The following is a 16,852-nucleotide window of genomic DNA, read 5'->3' as shown; positions in this document are numbered from 1 at the left end:
AGCGCATTTGGATCTTGGTCTACGACCTTAAATACCAGTCCCACATCTTCTGAAAAAATGATTTAATCTCTAACGCGCAACCAACAATTTTTCCTTCTTTTTAAATTGTAAAAGCGTAACACGCGTTCGTTTCTTTGTAAAACTGGTCGTGATCATCGAGTGTTAAACCGCCCTTGGATGTCACGGTATTTTCTATGCGTAAACCAAAGGACGCACGGTAGATATATGTGTATACTTGCTGTCTACACGTCACGGTTGTAGACGACAAAATTAATGCTTCGTACCGTAAGCAAAGCTAAAGACCGCTAGGACAATCTTTCCCCGCAATAATTACCATCGCCACAAAATTACACGACATAGCTACATTATATCTCTCGCGACCAAATGAAAATGTTTGTATTAACTGCAACAAACAGCATAGTGTTCCAAAATCACGAACGATGCTTAAATATACTTCGACGTCTTATCGTGTCGTCGAACTACTTAAAGAATGGAGCATTGAAGTAAAGCACTGACTTAAGGGAATCGATACGGAAGAGGAAAGTCTTTTTACTCTATCTGATAGAATGAAAACAAAGGTGTTCTTCGAGGATAGTGTCACGGGTGACCACGTGTGTTTCATAATGCGCCTTCCGTAAGTAGGAACAATCGGACGACCTGGAAAAGCAGTCAGACATAAAGAATGTCGATATCACGGTGATCATTAATAAAGAAAGGTTTAATTAAAGATCCATGTGTCGGTTGAAAATGCCGATTTATACCTCGTACTTCGTTGAAAATTTAAGGGAGCAAATCAGAATTGAGGTATACAGGTCGTTACACTCGCGTGATTGCATTTGCATTGCTCCAAACTAGACTATCTGATTGTTAGGAAATCGCTTTTCATCGTTCAGTGAACTTTCAAATTAAACTATTGAATTCGACTTGATACTAAACAAGCGAGTCTTTTCTATGGACATTCCCTGACAAAACGGGTCTTCGCGTGACTCGAGCTGATTCTGCAAACAGTTGACATAATCCTTCGTTGTATGGTCTACTAGTGGTAAATTACAATGTGTACAATCGATACAGGTGCAGCACCTCTTCTATTGCAATCATTATCGTCTATAACTACGATCGAATCACAGCGATCGTATGTGATACTAGTGAAAGTGATATAGCTACGCTTCTTTCGTTTCCTTCCTTGGCTCTGTTTCTCTTTAAACCACATCAAGTGTAACTACATGGAATTATGCGACTTTAAAATTGGTTGCAAGCGAATTGAAACAACGTCGAATAATAAGAACAATGTTATTCCATACATATATGTATTCGTTATTATCCACGACGAAATTATTCTTTGACGCGATGATCTGAAAAAGTGAAACTATCCAACCCTTCTGTCTGTTCGATCATTCCTACCTTTTGACTCCGTTTAACTCGCCAAAAGTCTCGACTTATTTCTGCGAATGGGAACGTTCTCTTCCTCTTGGGATTTCGATGGTTTCCATAAAACTGTACTATCTTGAGCAAGAGATTAAACAGCACTGTTTGTTCACAAATAAAAAGAATAACACGTCGCGTGTTTTGGCGTTGTTTCGAAAAGCTAGAGCGTCGGTGCGCTCGTTACGAACAGATACGGGCTAACTACACGAAGAAGTTTTGTGCAAAGCGTGCTGATGCACAAAGTCGAGGGGAGAAGATGACTGTGGCGTGGGTGATGGCGAGCGAGACGAAAAGAGAATTGCGAAGTGCCGTGTCCAACCACCGTGAAGGCACGCTTCCAGGAAATTCTTCCCTTTCCATCAAATCTTTACCATACGTATCAAATTTGACAAATTTCAGATTTAAGATCACTCGTTTTTAAATGTTTTTGCACTTCGAGCATGCCAAAAGATTTTCAAGAAGCTACGATTAATTTACAATTATAGAGGATATTTCATAAGCGTTGGAAAGATCCAGTAAAATTGAAGCTTGAAAGAAATTAATATTTCCGTACTACTTGATTTTATTCTCTTACTGTAAATAAATTCTGTTTATCATGGTGTTCGACAATTCTTCGACTTAAATCGACAAGAATCACGATTTCCATGATTTTTCTAGGAACGTGCAGCTAAATGTGTTCCAGTCCAGATGACACGAGTTCCGTCTTCTCTTATTCACTTTTTTTTTTAAATGCAGGAAACATGCATTAGTTAGATTCGAAATATGTAATACTGCAGAAAATTTCCATTCGTCTCTAGCTAATCGGTATGCGATTATCATTCATTCAGAACTGGTATCTGAATAGTTGAATACATAAAAAAGTGAATTGCTTTTGACATGTACGTCTGCCTGAAAGATACAATTTCCAAGTATTGGAAACATATAGTTAAAGAACACATAGTAATACTTCATTTCTATTAATAATCGATAAATTTTTGTAAAATTAATGGCAGATTGCGGAGACGAACAGGCGTCTTATTCGGTTAGATTTATCATTGATCAGGGAGTTCTGTACTTAGTGATGCACCAACACAAGTTAAAGAACTAATCCGTGTTACAACTGGTTTCTCTATAATATTGCGTGATTATGCGTGCCTGTGGCATTTGTGTATCGTGATCGAGCCGAGAAAGGTGCCCAATTTTCCATGGTTCTTTGAGAATCACGTCTTTTTGTGCGGATAAAAATTTCTTCCTCGAGCTATTTTCCTTTTTGAGTTCGTATGAGTCTGCTGTAATCGACAAAACATATAGAAGTAATTTTCTTTCGATAAGAAGAACCATCGCTTCTTCCGTCATAAAAATTTTTCTTTCGAATCCCAAGATATGTGGTGCAAGAATTTCTCAAAAACTTCTCAGTGGTTCGCAAGAAATACTTTAAAACATTATCACATTACGAACAATTGTGCGTCGCGGGAAATTAGAAAAACTGGGATCAATAGATCGTATACTACCGAAAGACCACCGAGGATACTTATTACTGGTGAGTACGTTTTACGAAACCAGTTAGGGCTTTTAAAACCAGTTGGCCTTCTTATATATCATACAATTTTCATGCCAATGCTCCAAGCAAAAGATACACATATGTATACACGTAACTTAACTTATCTGAAAATCTGAGGAATAAAAACGAGCAAATTATTTAATTGTTAAAGAATAGGCAGTCATGACTTTACATTTGCACAAAAGTAGAATATTCGCTTTTCACTTATTCTGAATTAAAAAGAACAAAAAAAAAACGTGTTTTCCTGTACATTAATCGTTATCAATAAAAATCTACTCGACATTTACGCTATATTTATATTTTTATAAGGTGGTCTCGGGCAACTGGGTACTGAGTGTGCGAAACTACTTCGTAAAAATTATGGAAGCGAAAACGTGATATTATCTGACATAATCAAGCCGACAGAAGAAAATTTATCCAACGGACCGTTCATTTTTGCTGATATCCTCGATTTTAAAGGGCTTCAAAAAATTGTGGTCAATTACAGAATCGACTGGCTAATTCATTTTAGCGCTCTTCTTAGCGCTGTAGGCGAGCAGAATGTTCCCCTAGCAGTGAGAGTGAATATAGAAGGTAACATAATGCTTCAAGTTTTACGATAAGATAGACAATATTTCGATGAAATGGAATGTCGCACCATGCGAATCTGCCATTGTGATAATAATTATATTGTTAACGTAGTCATAAAAGAAAGTAAATGAGAGAAAGTAGCTTTCTTAGATATCCTTGAAAAAAATCTTCGTGCAATGAGACAAGTAGAATTGTTATTCGAAACGTAAAAACTTAAACCGTAAAAAGTGTAAAAATCTCTAAACTATACTTATAGATTAAGGGAAAGTTCTATAAAAAAAATTAATGTTTCATCGTAGGAATGCACAATGTGATTGAACTGGCAAAGCAGTATAAATTAAGAATATTCATTCCATCAACAATCGGAGCCTTCGGACCAGATTCACCACGGAATCCTACTCCAAATGTAACTATTCAGCGTCCACGAACAATTTATGGTGTTAGCAAAGTCCATGCTGAATTATTAGGTGAATATTATCATCACAGATTCGGGCTTGACTTCCGCTGTCTTCGATTTCCTGGAGTCATTAGCAGTGACCCACCAGGTGGTGGTACCACAGGTGTATTTTTTATCATATTTTATTCATTTTTTTACTCCTTATTTTCTCTCCTACATTATTTATTATTTTTTATTTATAAAGAATAAAATTGTATCATAAAAATATTTTCCTGTATCAAGAAATGGAGCATCATGATTAGAATAACAACATAATAGCGCAATTCATTGGTTTTTAAGGACAATGGTATTAGTAAATTGTTGAGCGTCTCTTGATCATGAACCGTGAGATCGCTTCTTGTGTTTCCCTTGTCTCCTGAAGCGTAAATCTTAAAACAGTAAAATCACATGATAAATAAAACCATAATATGTAATAAAAAGTAATATTCTGTAGATAATTAATAATTGTACGATATTGTATATACATTTCTTTTTGCAGACTACGCAGTTGCAGTTTTCCATGAAGGATTATTTGCTAAAAAATACGAATGCTATTTAGAACCTTATACCAGATTACCAATGATTTATATTGAGGATTGCTTATCAGCACTTTTTCAGTTTTTAAACGCTCCAAACGAGCAATTACAAAGAAGAGTATACAATGTTACCGCCATGAGTTTCACACCTGAAGAATTATTTAATGAACTTAAAAAGCACGTACCTGATTTAAAGATTTCGTATAAGCCGGACGCAAGACAATATATTGGTTGGTCTATAACACACAATACATATATTAGTATCAATATGTATAAAGATAATATACTGTTCAAATTTTAGCTGAAAGCTGGCCTCAAGTTTTTGATGATAGTGAGGCGCGTCGGGACTGGGGTTGGCGACATAAATACAACCTGGAAAAACTCGTAGAATCAATGATTCGCGATGTGAAAAAAAATATGTCAAACAAAAGATCATTAAAGGAGGTCAACAGTTATGTATAATATAAAATCATTTAGGAAATAATTGATATAAATTAGCCAAGGTATAAAAATATTATTTATTTTACAACAAAAACACGATACAAAGTTTAGCAAATATATTTTTATACTTCACATGTCTTCACTCATTAATTGAGCGATATCATCATCATTGAGATGATTTTCGATCCTTTTTGGGGTTGGTCTAGCAGCTCTAGTCGGGGTTGAGTTCGTTCTTGCCATTCTTCTCGATGGTGTGGAACTTTTATCTATACTTCTCGAAGGTGTCATTGCACTTCTTAAAGGAGTACTAACATTTCTATCGGTGCTTCGGGGAGTACCAATTCCAGGACTACCGATATTGTGCCTCCCACTTTGTGAGAGTCTTTCTTTGTTTTCAGGTTCTGCATACAAAATAAAAATAAGTTTATTTGTTAAGATAATTCCTATATATCTCCCTAATATGAAATACTATTGCACCTGCTGCATTATCCTTAGACAATATGGCACGACTTTCCATGAAATATATATTTGGATGATTAATAGGTTTATCTGGTAAACGATCATGTATAAATTCAAAATATGCTGTACAAGCACCAAAGTAATTTTGTTCTTTGGCAAGGTCTGCTATTTCAGTAATACCTGAAGTATACAAGATTGCAGATATCATTCCTTAAAATTTATAAGTAAAAGAACAATATTCTTACTTGCTGCAGTTACACCATAATTAAATAATTTTTGTCTCAATGATCCTTGATCCATGTGTTTAAATGGACAACCATGATATTCTCCAGCGCTTACAGCGGAAGATATAATTTTTGTACACCCAAGAGGAGTGTAATTTGTTTGTTTACCCTCTTTACCATAAGTATGCCTTATAGTATAGGCATATTCTTTATCAAATTTTCCTGGGTCAATTTTCTTTGTGAATTCGGTTTTCCAGAAGGATAAAGCATCTTCCAATGTTACTCCTATACCTTTTATAAATAAACCATACTGAATACGTCCACTGTTTTTTAGGTGGTGGTGAGTTCTAAGTGCTTCGTGTAATACTCTCATGCACAAAGGATATGAAGTTTTTGATAACTGAAAATTATGTAATATTATACAAATGTAAGATTATGAGAAATAAATTAATTACCTCATCCAACTTATCTATAGGTGTAGCAGCACTAGTCCAAAGAACAGTTGTCCTATCAGAAACATTATGTACAGATTTGAGACACGAGGCTATTCTTTCATCACCATACATACGTCCAACAGACATTCTTGCATCCTAATGTTGAAAACAGAATCAAATTAATCACACTTTAAACAGCACTTGGTTAATTAATATAATAAAGGAAACTTACTGGCATACCATCAACTAAATTTTTCCTAAAACAAGAAACAAACAAAGATACTAAGTCAGTTTGTGGTATAAATGCTATTCCTTGATTCAGATAAACCCTGCGTGATCTAATTAAATCAGTGACTTTTTGAAAAGGCACTTTATAAAACTCTGTCATATCAACATTTTTTACTTTTGTGGTAGATGAACCAAGTTCTTCCCTAAGTTCATCTTTTTCTTCTGGTGTAATCTTAGAAAAATAACATTAAAGATAACAATCATAAAATTAGGAATAATCAACTTATATTTTATTTTACTGATTTGATTTCTTACTTGCTGGCAATCAATTTTATGCATACTAAGTAACTTTTCTACTCCTTCTTTATCTAATGAGTTGAATCTTAATTTAAAAAACTCTACTTCTTGATTAATAAACCATGTTTGGTTATCTGGCTCAAAACAATGTGATAGTCTCAATATAAAATGTGATATATGATCCTTTCTTCTATACTGTAAATCTGTTTCTGTTGGTGTTTTGCATCCCTTTGCATACAAAAGATGTGCATAATATTTAAGTCCATCTTTAGCTAAAGCTGTGTTTAGATTTTGTTTACGTTCTTCTAATGTCTTAAAATCTGTCCTATTTGCATTGTTTTCAATGTGTAATAAAACTATAAAAGATTATATGTAGTTACGTACAGTTGGAACTATTTTGATACACGACTCTTAAATTTTATAAATATACAAAGAAACAATTACTAAATAGTAAATTAATCATGACATTCCATAATACTTACGTCTTAATCTTTCTTTAGCCAATTGTTCAAATTCTGTAAGTAGTACTTCACCTCTTGGAGGAAAATCATACATTTGTAGATCATGAGGATAGATATCTTCAAGATCATTACTTTTCACTTTAATTGCATATCGCCTTCTTTTAGTATATTCCATTTTTTTAAAATAAATATATTCACTCTACCTGTCATATCAAATACATTTATAAATTTATTGCTTTAAAGAGGTTATTTAAATAATTTGTATAGTAGACGTTTTATATAATAGTTATAATTAATAAAATTACTGATAGGTAAATACGTACCTATTTGACGATACTTTATTCGTTGCATCAATTTAACGTTAAGGCACTTAATCAGCCATTACTATAGCACTATCTTTCCCGCGCTTTTTTCCCGCTATTTTTCGATCGAAACTGTTCAATAGGGAAGGTAATGCATAAAAAAGAATATTGTGTTTATTAAAAAATTTTAATATGTGTTTAGACGTAGAAAATTATGAAAAATATCAATATATATTTATTAAAAATTAATATACAATCGTCAGTATTTTGATATAGAAAAATGTGATTCTTAGTTACAGTCTAGCATCCAGTAAGAATGTGTATTAAAAGAGGACTGTACATCGTTAAATACATGTATTATAGTTTAGAATTCTTACGTGCCACTGCAATAGAAACATTTTTTAATTGAAGGGGAGCTAAATGGCCATCGGCGCTATCAAAATTTTGAACATAAAGCTCTTTCACTTGCAGATTGAAAAATTCCATTCTATTTTTTATGGGAGATATGTCTCGAAATTCAGAGATAGTGATATCGGTTCTATCAATAATTTGTTTGTCAAGTAAATTGACTTTATTTGGATACATCGAGTCACCTGGTAAAACGTGTACTTTTCCATCTTGTAATTGTACCTGTATCTAATAATATACACATGTATTATTTTAAAATCATTTCTTAAGTATTAGAATGAGTTTGTTTCAAGTTCTTTTACATACTGGTAAATTTAAGAGCACCCCCATTTTACCACGATCGACTGCAAAATCTAGTAAATTATGTATGCTTTCGAACTTTGCTATTCTTGCAATTTCGTACTGTTGAGGAGGGGGAAATACAGCATCAGGAGATGAAAATAAAAAATTCCCGGGCATGTCCCACTAAATTTCAAAAGCAATATTATATATATAAGCAATATTAATACTATACTATATTATATTATACTGATGTATGACATTTGATTATCACAACAATCTTACTTTCAAATCTTCCATTTCTGTAATCTCATAAATGGTTTGAGGCATAGTTGCAATACAAGCCAAATAAAAGGCAGTGTCATAACGTCGTCCAATAAAACAAGTTGGTGTTAACCAATTACTCCATTCATAAAGAGACCATAGATCTGGATAACAGTTAAAATCTTTGCACAATGTATAAAATTCTCTGGCATCGTTGTGCACCCTTGTTTGCCAATTATATAATTCACTTTCAGAAACTAAAATGGAACGAAAAATAAAAAAGGAGAAAAGAGAAAATTGTCACTTATTTATTTACTTTAACGAAACAGATTTTATTTTTGTGATAGAAGCATTATCAAACAAATTACTTTTTATGTGTTGCGCCCAACCAAGATCAGTCATATCTTCTCGTGATTGCTTGCAAAGAAGTATACCAGATTCTTCGAAAGTCTCACGAATTGCAGTAATTCGTAATGAAATTTCTCTTGGTAATTCATTCGGTTTAAATTTGAAAATTTGAGGACGGTTTGGAGCATTTGGACTCAAAGATTTAAAACTATTGGCATCAAAACCGAACGCGGAATAAATATTGTGCCATTTTAAATCAGCATCGGATGGATCTATTACTCCTCCAGGAAATACATATGTACTTGGCATGAACTTCGAATTGCGATGACGTTTTAGGCATAGGAGATTGTAATTATACTGAAACTAGATATTATTATCCAAACTCTGAATGTAGTATTTAATAGCTACTTTTCTGACAAGAAATATAAATCAGAGAACGATTTTGGTGTATAAAATACGATTCGATTATCAATATTATATTCATAATCTTAAGCTAGGTTATATTTTATTATTTTTTTCTTTTTTTTTTTACTACAATAATAAGAATAGTGATTAAAGCAACATCTAATTATAAATACTTTAATCAAACTTACCTTTGTAGAAGACGGGCGAATATATCTTTGTGTTTGACGTGCAGCTAATATTAAGCTAGCAGAATCTTTCCACGCTTTCATTTTTTTTATTAATTAACGTACTTTGATTTTATGCTAATGTTTGTAATTTATGAAATTTTTTAATAAAGAAAACAATTTACAGGGTTATATGATCCCACAAGATGTACTTATAACTTATAACCTAATTGACTATATCTGTATATGTATACGATCTAAAGAAGATAATCTTCAGTAACAAAATAAATGAATCATCAAATGAATGATATCATCTTTTTTGATATATATTGTATTTTTGTATATATTGTAAAGCTTTGTAATGTAATTAAACTGTTAAACATTGTTTTCTTTTTTCTGCATTCTGTAATTTCTTTATTGTAATATTTTATATTTTTTACAACATTAAATATGCTCTAGTACACTAATATTTAATGTACTTTATGTACAAGTTTATTAGATACTAATGTTAATGAGTATTATTGTAAGGTATCTTGTCCAAGCCTAAATTTTTATGGATTACTTATGTGCATAAACAATGATATGAGTAAATTATAATTACATTGATAATACACTATGATATGTAATATTACATATCTCAAAAACTATAAAATATGAAGTACTTTGACATTGTAGCGATAATAAACTATTTGTCTTCTCCATCATTATTAGTTTTACCAGTAGCTGCAATCATTAGCTCGTACAACTGGTACATTTGTTCATTCCTAAATTTGTCTAAATCTTCTTTTTTTAAATTTTTACCTAGAGGCTTAGCTGTATGAGGCCCTTTTAGTCCAAGTTGTTTAGTAAGCATTATAGCATACTCCTGCGAAATACAGTAATTTCATTATTCATGTTAGTCAACATAATTTTTAGCTATTAAAAACAAGATATCAATTTAATTTATATTTATTGTACTTTTATCACTACAATAGAGGGTAAAAGATAACCTATATAATTATGTTAGAGAAGTATTGGACTAAAATTTTTAATATTACTCACTGTCCATTCCTTCAAAAATATAGCTGTTGTAGCTTCATCACAATTTTTATGTCTTCTGAACTCATCTTGAACATAACTGGTTCCTACAGCTTGAATTTCAGCTGGTAAACCACGATGTAACCTTAAAATTGTTTTGTACAGTATTCTAACACGTTGTACATGAGATAAATTGGACATAATTTATTTATTGGAAGAATGTCATTTATGCTTGCTAATTGAATGTTTGCATAAATTTTTTTCAATATCAACTTTATTGAAAGATAAATTTTATTAAATAAGAGATATTAGAATCTCGCGCCAAATACCATACAACTCTTTGTAAGTAATGAAGGAAAGAAAGATTGTATATGTGTGCACCTATTTATAATATTATGTAAACTATATATACCTCATCAAATTATTGGATCTATTGTAATGAAAAATGATTACAAATCAAAATTAATGACATAGTTTGATGTAATGTTCTGATAATTACTGTTTTGCTGAATTTTACAGTGCACTTTATTCAAGACATAAATAAAAATATTTTGATAGGTACTTAGAAATATTTGAAATATCAGTGGATTTGATACAATCGAAATTTAAAACAATGATTCCCTATTATAAGGAGATCTATATAATGTAACAAAATTAAAATATTATAGTCTAAAAAAATAGTACGATACATAACGTATGGTGTGCATATAATATCGTTTTCAATTATTGAATATTAATAAGAACTCAAATTCTTAAAATATATGCTCTTATGCTCTTTAAGACTTGAAATTTTAGCGAGAAAATTGCAATGTTTCTTAAAACGATAAAAAGTTTCGAAACGTTATCAAAGTTTAATCCGTATAATTTAAACTCTTTTTACAATGTTTGATACAATTTTTATTAAGTCTTTGTTAATATCTATTTTTAAATTGAAATAATTAGAACAAAAATTAAATTGAGATAACTGAAATAATTACTATCTGCGCCTATGTTTTTAGACAGGACCCCCCGCGAATATTTCGACCAATAGCGATGATTAAACTTTAGCACCAATCACCTGTCTTTTAACATTTTTCAATTTAGAACGTTATATGCTTTTATAACATTTTTAGTTCATTATAGAGAACAATGAAGTAAGAACGGATACTCTGAGCGAATTACTAAAGGTAATGGTTTTGATTAAATTATGTACAAAAATAATCGGTTTAGAATTTTTATGACTTATGTTAGAATATGTACTTTTACTGCATATTTTGAGGAATATTATGCAAAGGTGCTTCTCTCTGCCGCGCTTTGTTGACCAATCAGGTGGATCTATTGTATCCTTCTGGCTACTTCTATATTACCGCTTATTTGTCAATGCACCCTTGTCCTATTAAGACACTTAAATAATTAATCCGATTTAACGTATTAATTTTACAATCCTATTTTTCATTACGTAGTCTCAGCGGTCATAGAAAGAAGAGAAAAGATATTAAGAAACCTAGGTAAGCAATTTTATTTATAAAATTCAGTTTTTTTTTTTTAGTTTACTGCAGTAAAAAAAATTGGCGATGCGTTCTCCAATCTTCTTATCGTGTAAAGATATAACTTCGCTATTTTTCATAACTTCTTGAAAATAATGCATTTTCTGTTAATTTTCATTCATTTTAATATAGGACGAGTCTTTGGAGCAGTTAGAAGCTATAATTTTATGTTGAAAATTAATTTTTTATTTACCGATGTCTACGGGGTTCAACGGCCTTTTCGCATGGAAAAGTCGAACATTATTAAATAAATAATACATGTTTCTTACATTTCTCTAAATTACATTTCAATGAATAAAGTTTTCATTAAATTTGTTTCATATCTTTCATTTTATCAAATTTTTGACATTATTTAATTGTAAATGTATAACAGAAAATTAGCTCGTTTGGATATTTTATTAATGGCTCTTTTAGCTTAGGATTTTCAGCATGCAATAAAGGTATATGTTATTTATTGTTATTTATTATTATATATATATATGTCGGAGATGAAAGAACACCGGAACCTTCCCTTTGGAACTTTGGGAAGACCCCTAGTATTGTAAGTTAGATTTCACCATAGCCGTATTAAGAAACTGTTGTCATTCGATCCGACTGTACTTATTGGAGATTTATGATAGTGAGCTCGGGCTCGAGGCGACAATCAGTCACCGAACGTAGCCGCGGTCAAAGGGATGAACGTTTTGTCTAACAAAGGCACGAAGTAATTCTATAGCTCTCCTTAAAAGAAATACTTGGGACAGGGCATGACGGTAAACATTTTAATGGTTTCTGCCCCGTAGATTTTGCCCTTCGGGTAAGATGATTGCCAGATGCCAACGCATCTTCACAGTATATGTTTAGCTGGGCGAGGACCCGCTACAAATCTTAAGTTTCAATTATACAAAGTCTTTCAAATAGACAAATAGCCTGTGCCCCAACTACGGGAAGGTAAGAGAAATCTATCCTTCCACGAACGACGCTTCCCGCTAGCAGCTTTTCCCAAGGACACCTAATATCCTTCTCTAACCACCAACATGGAAATTGACCAATTAACAGCAACGTCAATTTCCCTCACCCTTCGAACGAAGACTTTCCTCCGCGAATCCGATGATCTCGTGCCCTTAGGCACACCCATCATAGTTTTCTTCGACAGCGTCACCGCGACGGAGAGCCACTCTCTCTCTCTAGTGAGATCTCATCGGCAATCGACCTGTCTTTCGTATACGTAATAATTGCCCCTTGCTCTAACATACAGTGTAACTTAGACGCTAACGAAGGGTAAAGTTCGTCATCCCGTTGACCGCGGATACGTTCGGCGACTGATTGTCGCCTCGAGCCCGAGCTCACTATCATAAATCTCAAATAAGTACAGTCGGATCGAATGACAACAGTTTCTTAATACGGCTATGGTGAAATCTAAATTACAATACTAGGGGTCTTCCCAAAGTTCCAAAGGGAAGGTTCCGATGCTCTTTCATCTCCGACATATATGTACATATTATGTGGGTTAATTTATATTTTTCTATTTTAGGATATATCTTTATGGTATTACTTTTAGTTTCGCGTTCGGTTAAAATAGAAAAAAAATTCATTTATATCACGTCTGCAAAATGGACTTAGTAAGTATGTATGTTATGCAGATGTAAATTGAATGAAAATAATAAGATTGAATGAAATTTGAATAAAAGGAAGGGAGGATGGGTGCCGTGGATCGAGTGGGTCTCCAAACGCAGCTATCTCCACGTGGTGAGATCCGGGCAATCAATATTATTTGAGGGATAGTTATTATGTCTCAAATAATGTAGAGCTAATTGGCTGCTTTCGTGTTACCAAAATGTATTATATTTTGCACCTTTTTTTTTTTATTCTTTTAATTAAAATATCAGGAACATTCTGATCATTTGGTATAGTATTTAAAAATGCATATACTATCTCTTTATTTTGTTTAACTTAGAATAATTATTCAAATGATTATCGCTGGTATCAACTTCACTTTTGATATATTAGTTATCCTCAGGGCACCTAGCATCTTGGATTTCCTGTAAGTTTAGAGAATTAAAATTAAGTTTGAATCAGAAAGAACTCAAATCAGTTGCAACTTAATTCTGACTTGATATTGATAATATTGATAGAAAGAAGGATGATTAAAAATGAAGAAATGATTAAAGAAGGAAAAAAAATAGATAACAATCTTACGCGGTTTCGCTTATCTCCGTATTTCGACCAGAATGTAACTTTACACGAGCTTTTTTGTCCAGTTTGCTTATTGAAGACGGAACAGGAAGAGAACGGTGGTGAATACAAGTGTAAAGAAATAGCAGGATTCACGGTACTCGGATTTTCAACTCGATGAAGTCCTAAAGAATCTGTAACAAGTTGTATATAAGTAAAATCAAAATAAAATCTCAACAATATTATATAACGGTAGATAATTTAGTATATTTAGAAATTATACCATTGATATAACATATCTGATTAAGACCGAGGGTATTTTTTTCCAATTCTTGTAGCTCTTCTGGTTCCTCACGCTGTGTAGGCCACGCGTACCGTGTCTATAAAATCATAAACATAATAAAAAATTGTTTGTTATATATATATATATATATATATATATGTATATAAATAGAATATTTCATTCTATACCTCAAAGAGTTCACCTTGAAGAATTTTCATTACGCAATGTGCATTCGCATGATCATGTATAGCTGAACCATGACCTTCTCCCCAACATAGAATCATTAGATTGAACCTTCCATTTCCTTCATCGACTAAATTTCTTGTATACCTAAGCACAATGAATCATTTGGATTTTCCTTTAAGGACTTATATGATTAAACTAGATAAGCATCGGTGAATCACGTTAAATTAGAGGACAATAAATTAATCTGATTGGAAATGCACTCGGTATAGGCATTGTTTCTAAGTTCATGAGAATGTTTTGTCGTTCGTTACTTTCGATCCGATAAGTGTCGCGTGTCAAAGAACCGATGTTCTGAATCAAGTGTAATGTTTAAGAGAAGGGGGCATACGTGGAAAGTGTGTGTAACCAGCCGTTCACCGTACTATACTACGAACACTACTGATTTATGTGCAATACACATGAACATTGAAGTGTTCCGCATACTTACGTTTCGGTTGCAATGATGTCAAATCTTTTTGATCATATTTCTTTGTGTATTATATTTTTAAATAACATGGTAGAAGATAACGTTTCCATATCTATTTACGAAACGTAAATAGGACATGTACTAAGTCGGTATAAAGTGAATCGAACGAAGTACTAGAAGTCAACAAAATGTTTCGATGAATATTTTCGATGTAATTTTTATGCGATTAGTAATCGTCTTTTTCCGTTCGATATAGTATGTTCTACTCTGTAAAGAGGTTGTGCCTCAACTACAGTTTCCATACTTTCGCGTATTATGTGGAAACCGGCTATGGTAGCAATTCCGTGTAATAATTCCATTTATACGTATATATATATCTTGTAACGTGATCATTATTATCTTTATAATTGGTGAAGTAATATTTATTGAAAATTTATGTTATCTTGTAGGCGAACAGAATAGAAAGTTCAGACTAATTCATTTGTTTTCTCAATCTAAATCTGTGCTTTTAATTTTGAAAAAATTATACAAATTATACTTTCAAACTGCTTTAATCATGATTTAAACATTTGGTTGTAGTTTCTGTCGATTATGTACTAATTAATGCAAAAGATAATTAGCATGCGAATAGAAGATCAGGTTGTATTTACTAATTGATGTGTCATTCTTTGTGAATGCAAAGGATAGCTTTAATAGATTTTGATAGATGTTATTTATAATTTTTTAATTACGTAAACAAAATTATCGTCTCGTATGAAAACACTATTTGTAATAATATCATCGTACAGATATCTGGAATAATTCTGGTATGTACTATTTTTTTGTTTTAATATTGATAGCTTTCTAATACACACATTATGCCACTTATTGCATTTATTATAGCATTGTAGTGCGAAGTGCGATCGTTGTAAAGTCTCGTAATATATGTTTTTGTAGATAAGAATAATGACGTTTTCAGTAAACTTTTAAATTTTTCTTGCTTCTATCAGAAATCCGACCATGTTCCTTTCTTATTTTTTCTTAAGGTCAGTTACTTCATGCTCGCGTGTCAACTTGTACAGATAATACTCAAAGTACAAGGTTATTAAATTCATTATTTAAGATTGAATGAAACAAAATATTTAAGAGACGACCAGGGTTGGAGAAACAGTAACAGATGATAACCTATCGTAAATTTCATGTTAATTTTATTTTATGTTTGAGATGTAGTTGTGCCGTGTTCTGTCGACTGATAAAATATTTACTGGGGAATTCGATCTTTCCCGAACGTAAGACGCGTAGAAACGAAATAGAATGAAAATCAAATGACCACCCTCGTTACAGTCGTTGATATTTTAATCCAATTAATATACTGTAACTTCATACCGTACTGCATTTTTGAAGCATTGAAATATATCTTTATATTAAATTTCCTTATTTTTCCTTTAGATTATTTTAATAGCTTTTAGTCAGTTTACCTGTATCTGTCAAATTTTGCATATTTTTTCCATTCTGCGGAGTTGCTTCTGTACGAGGCCATTAGATATTGAACCCTGTCTATATTCACGTAGTCAGTTTCAAAAGCTTCGTGTAAGCCATCTATGAGTTCCCGAAGAGTTAAAGAATTCTTCTCGTTTAGTAGTTTATCACGAGAAACACAGGGTGATCCAGGATCTTCAGTGTACACTTGCATTTTCTTTCCAATTTGTCACCTTCCTTCTTTTTTTACCGGTGCTCGATAAGAATTGACAAAAAAATATAATAGAAATAAATGACGCGAAATGAAGAAACAATGAGCGTTAGGATACTCGAATTTGATTCTTGGAGCAAAAAAAAAAAGCTATTTGAAAGCGAAAGCAAACGAGGAACACGATTAAGGAAGAACACGTTGCCCGTCTACGGCTCGTACTGATCTAGTAAAACGGAGGAGACAGCGTCTTGTATGAAGCCTAAGATACCCCCTACTCCCGACAATTCTAGCAGTCTGAAATATTTTGTACACTGTTGTGAGGTAAATAAC

At 32.4% G+C, this 16,852-nt stretch overlaps 5 protein-coding genes across 8 annotated transcripts; 1 reads left to right on the top strand and 4 right to left on the bottom strand.

Annotated features, from left to right (window-relative positions):
- The first annotated feature begins 26 nt into the window (after nt 1–26).
- On the top strand, nt 27–4,969 carry LOC100644145 (L-threonine 3-dehydrogenase, mitochondrial). Of its 2 annotated transcripts, none has more exons than XM_012315664.3 (5): nt 27–2,944; nt 3,275–3,538; nt 3,835–4,002; nt 4,471–4,737; nt 4,809–4,969. In XM_012315664.3, exons 1-5 carry the CDS (start codon nt 2,788–2,790, stop codon nt 4,967–4,969), a joined length of 1,017 nt encoding a protein of 338 aa, XP_012171054.1. In that variant the 5' UTR covers nt 27–2,787. The 2 variants fall into 2 exon arrangements, with proteins under 2 accessions (XP_012171054.1, XP_003400270.1); XM_003400222.4 differs by having other exon boundaries at nt 3,835–4,095.
- A 32-nt stretch (nt 4,970–5,001) lies between these two features.
- LOC100644033 (DNA primase large subunit) lies at nt 5,002–7,485 on the bottom strand. The gene is made up of 8 exons (XM_012315663.3): nt 7,375–7,485; nt 7,073–7,254; nt 6,609–6,946; nt 6,298–6,525; nt 6,087–6,221; nt 5,653–6,031; nt 5,426–5,587; nt 5,002–5,349 (listed from the first exon to the last, which is right to left on the bottom strand). Exons 2-8 carry the CDS (start codon nt 7,224–7,226, stop codon nt 5,078–5,080), a joined length of 1,668 nt encoding a protein of 555 aa, XP_012171053.1. The 5' UTR covers nt 7,227–7,254; nt 7,375–7,485; the 3' UTR covers nt 5,002–5,077.
- On the bottom strand, nt 7,466–9,565 carry LOC105666416 (acyl-coenzyme A diphosphatase NUDT19). Of its 2 annotated transcripts, none has more exons than XM_048411586.1 (5): nt 9,246–9,565; nt 8,673–9,015; nt 8,326–8,561; nt 8,068–8,226; nt 7,466–7,989 (listed from the first exon to the last, which is right to left on the bottom strand). In XM_048411586.1, the coding sequence occupies exons 1-5, from the start codon at nt 9,324–9,326 to the stop codon at nt 7,711–7,713; spliced, it is 1,098 nt and encodes a 365-aa protein (XP_048267543.1). In that variant the 5' UTR covers nt 9,327–9,565; the 3' UTR covers nt 7,466–7,710. The 2 variants fall into 2 exon arrangements, with proteins under 2 accessions (XP_048267543.1, XP_048267544.1); XM_048411587.1 differs by having other exon boundaries at nt 8,673–9,009; nt 9,246–9,464.
- A 46-nt stretch (nt 9,566–9,611) lies between these two features.
- Nucleotides 9,612–10,599, bottom strand: LOC100644265 (succinate dehydrogenase assembly factor 3, mitochondrial). Of its 2 annotated transcripts, XM_048411588.1 has the most exons (3): nt 10,263–10,599; nt 9,884–10,086; nt 9,612–9,783 (listed from the first exon to the last, which is right to left on the bottom strand). In XM_048411588.1, the coding sequence occupies exons 1-2, from the start codon at nt 10,437–10,439 to the stop codon at nt 9,907–9,909; spliced, it is 357 nt and encodes a 118-aa protein (XP_048267545.1). In that variant the 5' UTR covers nt 10,440–10,599; the 3' UTR covers nt 9,612–9,783; nt 9,884–9,906. The 2 variants fall into 2 exon arrangements, with proteins under 2 accessions (XP_048267545.1, XP_003400271.1); XM_003400223.4 differs by having other exon boundaries at nt 9,612–10,086; nt 10,263–10,598.
- Nucleotides 10,600–13,565: 2,966 nt separating this feature from the next.
- Nucleotides 13,566–16,744, bottom strand: LOC100644375 (cysteine dioxygenase type 1). Its single transcript, XM_003400224.4, has 5 exons — nt 16,311–16,744; nt 14,390–14,531; nt 14,202–14,298; nt 13,943–14,112; nt 13,566–13,785 (listed from the first exon to the last, which is right to left on the bottom strand). Exons 1-5 carry the CDS (start codon nt 16,523–16,525, stop codon nt 13,750–13,752), a joined length of 660 nt encoding a protein of 219 aa, XP_003400272.1. The 5' UTR covers nt 16,526–16,744; the 3' UTR covers nt 13,566–13,749.
- Between the last annotated feature and the right edge of the window lie 108 nt (nt 16,745–16,852).

The sequence above is a fragment of the Bombus terrestris genome, chromosome 13 (genome assembly GCF_910591885.1).
Source record: "Bombus terrestris chromosome 13, iyBomTerr1.2, whole genome shotgun sequence".
NCBI lineage: Eukaryota > Metazoa > Arthropoda > Insecta > Hymenoptera > Apidae > Bombus > Bombus terrestris.
The sequence above is the reverse complement of the archived record's forward strand: the minus strand, read 5'-3'. Positions and strand labels throughout refer to the sequence as shown.

Coding starts and splice junctions, on each gene's coding strand:
- LOC100644145 (XM_003400222.4), top strand. CDS start 2,788: ATGTGGTGCAAGAATTTCTCAAAAACTTCTCAGTGGTTCGCAAGAAAT. Junction 2,945..3,274: donor ACCGAGGATACTTATTACTG/GTGAGTACGTTT, acceptor TATTTTTATAAG/GTGGTCTCGGGCAACTGGGT. Junction 4,738..4,808: donor GGACGCAAGACAATATATTG/GTTGGTCTATAA, acceptor TTCAAATTTTAG/CTGAAAGCTGGCCTCAAGTT.
- LOC100644033 (XM_012315663.3), bottom strand. CDS start 7,226: ATGGAATATACTAAAAGAAGGCGATATGCAATTAAAGTGAAAAGTAAT. Junction 6,032..6,086: donor CTATAGATAAGTTGGATGAG/GTAATTAATTTA, acceptor CATAATTTTCAG/TTATCAAAAACTTCATATCC. Junction 5,350..5,425: donor GTCTAAGGATAATGCAGCAG/GTGCAATAGTAT, acceptor TTTTGTATGCAG/AACCTGAAAACAAAGAAAGA.
- LOC105666416 (XM_048411586.1), bottom strand. CDS start 9,326: ATGAAAGCGTGGAAAGATTCTGCTAGCTTAATATTAGCTGCACGTCAA. Junction 8,562..8,672: donor TTGGGCGCAACACATAAAAA/GTAATTTGTTTG, acceptor GTTCCATTTTAG/TTTCTGAAAGTGAATTATAT. Junction 8,227..8,325: donor CAGAAATGGAAGATTTGAAA/GTAAGATTGTTG, acceptor TTTGAAATTTAG/TGGGACATGCCCGGGAATTT.
- LOC100644265 (XM_048411588.1), bottom strand. CDS start 10,439: ATGTCCAATTTATCTCATGTACAACGTGTTAGAATACTGTACAAAACA. Junction 10,087..10,262: donor TATTTTTGAAGGAATGGACA/GTGAGTAATATT, acceptor TGTATTTCGCAG/GAGTATGCTATAATGCTTAC.
- LOC100644375 (XM_003400224.4), bottom strand. CDS start 16,525: ATGCAAGTGTACACTGAAGATCCTGGATCACCCTGTGTTTCTCGTGAT. Junction 14,299..14,389: donor TTCAAGGTGAACTCTTTGAG/GTATAGAATGAA, acceptor ATGATTTTATAG/ACACGGTACGCGTGGCCTAC. Junction 14,113..14,201: donor TCAGATATGTTATATCAATG/GTATAATTTCTA, acceptor AACTTGTTACAG/ATTCTTTAGGACTTCATCGA.